This window comes from Mus caroli, unplaced genomic scaffold (genome assembly GCF_978045245.1).
Source record: "Mus caroli unplaced genomic scaffold, Mus_caroli_1 scaffold_4, whole genome shotgun sequence".
Lineage (NCBI taxonomy): Eukaryota > Metazoa > Chordata > Mammalia > Rodentia > Muridae > Mus > Mus caroli.
In genome coordinates, this window is record NW_028227259.1 from 19783220 (window position 1) to 19789219 (window position 6000).

General features: G+C 45.4%; 1 protein-coding gene across 2 annotated transcripts in view; it reads right to left on the minus strand.

The window, feature by feature from the left end:
* Abcb4 (ATP binding cassette subfamily B member 4) overlaps positions 1 to 3727 on the minus strand; it is a 61279-nt gene extending 57552 nt beyond the window's left edge. Inside the window, exons 1-3 of one of the 2 annotated variants that reach the window (XM_021162750.2) lie at positions 3571 to 3727; positions 3296 to 3372; positions 859 to 913 (exon numbers count right to left, since the gene is read on the minus strand). In XM_021162750.2, the coding sequence (XP_021018409.1) occupies positions 859 to 913; positions 3296 to 3366 (126 nt within the window). In that variant the 5' untranslated portion in view covers positions 3367 to 3372; positions 3571 to 3727. The other variant, XM_029478121.1, reaches the window with a different exon arrangement.
* Between the last annotated feature and the right edge of the window lie 2273 nt (positions 3728 to 6000).

Consider the following 6000-nt stretch of genomic DNA (forward strand, 5'->3'; position numbering starts at 1 on the left):
AACTAAGTTGTTGTGTGCCAAGTGTTTGGATGCCCTTCCCTGCATTTGCTTTCTAACTTGATGGCTTCAATTGATATGCACTTCTCTCTCTCTCTCTCTCTCTCTCTCTCTCTCTCTCTCTCTCTCTCTCTCTCTCTCTCTCTCTCTCTCCCTCTCCCTCTCCCTCTCCCTCTCCCTCTCCCTCTCTCTCTCTCTCTCTCTCTCTCTCCCTTCCTTCCTTTTTTTTTTTTTTTGTCAAAGACTGTCTGCTTGAAACACATCACTTTTTTCAAAGCAAGCAAACACTTTCCTGACCTGCCTCTCTGAGACACATTACAAATGAAAACACATTTGATTTCTTCAAAACAACACAAAAACAAAAAAAAACAAAACCAAAAACATGTTGGCTTGCCTTGTACCCTTGGAAAACCCTGGGAATGGCCTGAAACAGAATCAGAATACGTGATCATTGCGTCAAGGTTCATTAATTTCCTAGTAAGCTAGTTGTATGTGTGGATTTTTTGTTTTAAATGTTGTTTTGCTGGGCAGGGGTGGGGGTGGGGTTGCTGACAGGTTTTATGAATGGAGATGTTTATCTGAAGCTAGTGGGTTTCCATGGTATTTCTGAAATGCTTCTTCTTTTTAACCTTCCTGAGAGTAGTGAGCTTGAAGCCAGCTTACCCCACCCCCTTCATCGTCTGTCTTGTGACTTAAAGCCATCGTTTATAATTAGGCAAACCATAGGCACAAGTGCAACAGAGGCAATCCAGTGCTGCATAAGACAGACAGACTTAAAGCACTGGCTGGCTGGCTATTGACTCAAGTCTCCAAATTTGAACGAAGGCCAGGATTATTAGTACTTAGTATTTCACAACTTACCAGTGTCAACAGGCCAATTAAATTCACTTTCTTCTTCTTTTCTCTGCCTTGGTTGCTGTAAAATATAATTGTTCAAATTTAAAACTGTTATGAGCAATCGATTGAAAATAAACTCTAGCAGCTATGGTTTTGACTCACAACATTTTTAAATACAAGAAGACAACCATTGTCAAAATTATCCAGCTTCACACATGCTGCAAGGCAGCCATCAAGTACAAAGGTAACTGTCCAAGGTACTACAAGGACATCCGGATACAGGAGAAAGGGTCAAGCCGGCCAGCCTCACAGTTAGTCTACAGCGAGGAGATGCATAAAGTAATAATGCTTACCAAATCACCGAAATTGTTCTTTTTCTAAGAAAAGTACGAGTTGTTCTATAGGGAGACTGCTTTTCTGGATTATATGGGGAGTGGTTTTAGGAAATACTGTTTTTCTGGATTCAAGATACATCTAAGATTATGTTACTTCTCCCCATTTTTCCTGCTACATTCCCATTAGAATAGTCCCACTTAACTTCTATTTACATTTGCTGTAGTGTACTGGAAATTGTAGCCAATATAATTACTTAAGAACTCAGGCTACTTCTCTACTCAGGAAATAACAATGGCTCCAGTTCTTCTCAGAGTGAGATCAAAACCTTTATATTGGCTACTCAGTCCACACTCTGAGGGTACCATCATGACAGCATCCTCCGCTTCCAGCTGCTCCCATAGGCAGACCTGGTTTCTCTGCTACTTTGTCAATGCAACAAATACAGTCCCAACCTCAGAATCATTTAGCTCTAAATTACTGCTGCCAGAAAATGCTCCCCAAATACCCATGGTTCTTTCTGCTTATTCCCCCTTTCTCAGTATTGACTTCAAAATAAGCCCTACCCTAACCACCCTCCTTAAAATTGATAGACAAGTCTGCTATGTTCTCCTAATTTCCTCAGTCTTCGTTAATTTTCTTCACACTTGGTACCTTTCAACAGATGGACATTTGCCACTGAATATGTACAAGAGAATGTGCCACAGGCTATGCAGCATGTCTAGAACAGGTGTATTAGCCCTCCTCGGTTTGTTGTGCCTAACAGAACTGGGCTTAGCTTTCCTTGAAGGTACCGTCCTTGGTATTATTATATAAAAATTAGTCTCATATTTCATTTTGTAATCTTACAATATCAAGCTAGTTCTAACTTTGTGTATTTCAGTTTTGAGGTGTTTCCTTCTTCCTAACCACATGCTGTGAGCTTTTTCTGAAAGCTTCCCTGAGTGTTACTACACCTTTTCCAGGGACTGCTCCTTCTAATACTAGTCAGTATGCTCAGCCAGTATAATACATAAATAGCCTTCTTCGTGAAAATGCCATCTATTAATAGAGTCACAGTCATCCCCAGCCTAAATTGCCAGATGACAAAACCACATTTTTCTATTAGAAGTAACACCATCCATACGTTTGGTTTTTTTTTTTTTAATAACTCGATATGGACAAACCTAAATTTTCTGTGAATAAATGTCACGATTCTAAGAATGGCCAGGGCGATGCCACGGTCCAAAGCAATTAACAGAAGCAATGCTTCAGTTTAAGATTCAGATAGGCATATTTGTCAGTTGGCTAATCAGGCCCCTTGCAGCTTGAGAACCAACTACAGAAGCTGATAAATTTTCTCCCTCTGGAAGACAACTTCATGACACATGTCAGTTTGTTACGGGTGGCCTAGCATGAACTCAGAGACTGTAATAGCCTCATAAACTATTTGAAGCTGAGGGTAAAAATGATTCACTGTTCCCACAGCGAAAGAGGAAACACGCACACACTTGCCTAGGCCTTTCTGCTTGACAGAAAGCCTGTATGTGTGCTTCACTGTGGCTGGGGGAGAACGAGAGTCAGGGAGAAAGAAAGACCCACTGGCAGGGGAAGCGTCGAGGTTCACCCTCTTGCAACTGGGGGAAAAAAAAAAACCTGATTTCGAAGCAGAAGTTAGTGAAGAATGAGGTTGTTCTCCACGTCACCCTCTAGAGAGGAGAAATAGGGCAAACAGTCTACAGATGGGAGAAGGGGAAGACAGAGGCAAAGAAGAGAAATACAGGAAGAAAGGAGGTCTTGCTTCGCTACCCTAGTTCAAAAGTACAGCCATCAATAGCAGGTGTCTGAAGTTCTACCAACTGGAGTAGCCAGATGATGGCTAAAAAGAGTGAAACGTTTACTTTACAAAAATACAGTGACTGTTACACAATGCCAATATTCATCAAATCACCCGTGTCCAGGGGAGGGGGGGGGCGCTTTTGAAGACAGCCTCTTCTCTCTGAACCTGTTCCAAAAGGAGCCTGGGAGACATTCCTCAAGAACACTTAAAGACTTCATCCCAAAGGCCGGAGGCATCAACCGATTCTCTCAACTTCTTTCCAGGACTCTGCTATAACGGAAAAGCCAGTGACTCTGCGGTCCTGTATACCTGATGCTGCCTAGTTCAAAGTCGCCGTCCAGGCGCCGTGCTGTTCCGTTTCTCGCTGCCTCAAGATCCATCTCAGCCTGGGGAGAAACCACAGCCTCAGGTCCAAGTGCACCGGGCTCAGCTGCCTGGAGAGGGGGACCTCCAGGCTCCAGGAGCCTCCGGCCCGACGCGCAGAGCTGGCGCAGAGCCGGGGGCACTGGTGGCAGCCGCTCTCCCGCAGGTCCCACCACAACTGCCTTCCCTCGGTTCCTTTCTCCCGCCGCGTCCTCCCTCACCTGAACTTCACGCGCGTGTTGGCCGCAGCGGGTGGCGCGCAGACCTGGACTTTGCTCGCCGCGGCTCGTCCCCGCCTCCCACACGCGCCCAGCGCTGGCGACGCCTCCCGCTGCGGCGGGGGCAAGGGCCGGGGCCCGCAGGAAAGCTCCCGCAAGCCCCGCAGGCTCTGCAGGCCCCAGCGCCACCAGCGCGTCGCCCTCGCCGCCAGGGGCGCGCGTCTCCACTGCCGCCCACCCGGGCGAGCGGCCAGCAGCCCGCAGCGCAGCACCAGCTGCAGCCGATAAGCCTGCCGGATGCCTCCTCTGGCAGGCTTCGGGCCCCTAAAAGTGACTGCCACACCTCCCCCACGCTGAGTTTTCTTTTAGAACACACCGGGGAAGTAATTTCCACCAGTTCAACAACCAGGCGCTCTGAGAACCCAATAGGAAGTAGCGAGGTCGCCACTTATGCATCCTCAGCTTGAGTCTATATGGCACCAGATTGCAACTAACACCCCAGATGCTGAAGATTAAGCAGGTCCAGCCCAGAATCGTCAGCTTAAACTCCTTGGAGATGAGGAATATCGCTGGTGTCCCACACGGGGGAGGGCACATAGAGACACAGAACTTGGGGGCTGAAAAGGATTCCCCTATTAAAAGCACACACTTAAAAATATTATTCATTTTACATCCTGATCGCTGCCCCCTCTCTCGATACCCACCTCACACAGTCTCTTCCCTAATCCCCCTTACCCTGTCTTGTCAAGTCTCTGCAGGAATAGGTGAGTCCTCTCCCACTGAGACCAGACAAGGCAGCTAGCTTCCGAGCTTCACAATTTGAATTTGATCTCTGCTACACACGTAGTGGAAGGAGACAATGGACTCTCAAATTGTTCTCTGATTTTCATACATGCATCATGGAACATGTGTACTCCTATACATCAAACCACGTGCAGAAAATAAATAAAATAAGAGAAAAAAGCACATACTTTTGGTTTGGTTTTCACAAAAGTGAAGACATCGGTGTTCAGAGTAGCTAAGTAACATCCCCATTCGCAACGCTGCATCTTTCAGACTGGCACCGATGCAAAGCCTATTGACTGTGGCTGTTCTGATTTCCTACTCTAATCCCTCTATGCCAAGTCGTCTTACTCCTAGGGCCTATGTGAATATGGCTTCCTTGTGAGTTCTCATTGATTTCTCCACTCTTCCCAAAATGAAGACGCTAAATCAGATAATAAAGCGACACCTTCTGAGCTTCAAGCAAGCGAGTTTCATACTTAAGAGCTTCACAGATCAGTGTGTGGCTGTGGCCACTGCTTATTTCTCTGGGCTTCAGTTTCTTAAGAGTCTGTCTTCCTTATTAGGTTACTGTGAAAGTACTTAGTGTTGCTTTTAAAACATAGCACCTGTATAACAAGTGGCTTGCTTTTCTCCTAGTCCAGTAGCTGAATTTGCGGCTGAGCCTTGTTCTGTGTGGCATTTGCACAATAGCTGTCTAACTGCTTTCCAGACAACCTTAAAGGATGAAGAGTAGAAGAGTTGTCACACAGACCCTGAAGGCAGCTCTGCTCTGCCGTTTACCGATGCTCTGGCTTTGGATGGGTTATTTAAATCTCAATTCAGTCTCAACATCCATTAAAATAGGGGATCTAGTAAGATTGGAGACAATGAGTATAAAGTGTCCTCTACACTTAATAAATGACAACTACTGTCATGGTTAAAAGCTTAGAAGAGATAGGTGGGAGAGTAGGAAAGAGCTTGCAGATACATCCAGCTGAGTGTCCTGGGCATCTCCATCTGGCTCTTCACATGGGGGGAGCTGATTGCAACTATGAGATAGACATGAATGTAGTTACATATTTGGGCTCAATTTCCAGTCTACCCCAACCACAAGAAGGTGTCTTGATGGAACAGAAGGCCTTTCCTTCACCAGTTTACCAGGTGTTCAGATTATTATTGTATGGTATCCCGAGGCTAAAGCAACTACAGAGGTGAAAGTAGTTAGAATTGCTAAGTTCAAGAGGGGAGTTTTAGGTAACTGGGGGACATTACAGAATTCAGTAGCGTCTAAGGGATGACATATGCCTGCCAATCTCTAATATAAGACAGCCCGAGGGAGTGGAATCAAGACTCATGAAGGAATGAGAAGAGTCTGAATTAAACATAAATGAACAAAAACCTGGAAGGAGCGAAGTGGGTTACTTTTTCTGACTGTCTGATTCAACCCACAATGTTGTCCTTGCAAGAGGTTCTCTGCATGAACACAGAAGTTAGAGGTAGGCCCACAGTGTCTACAGGGAAGGAGAGGTCACATCTCCATAGCTACACTTATATATTTGGCCAAAATGAAAAGCTGTACCATCTAAAATCCCAGTAGCACTATTATGGAAAAAATTAAAATTATTTAAAATATATCTTGGAGTCCTTTTTATTCCATTTTGTCTCCAC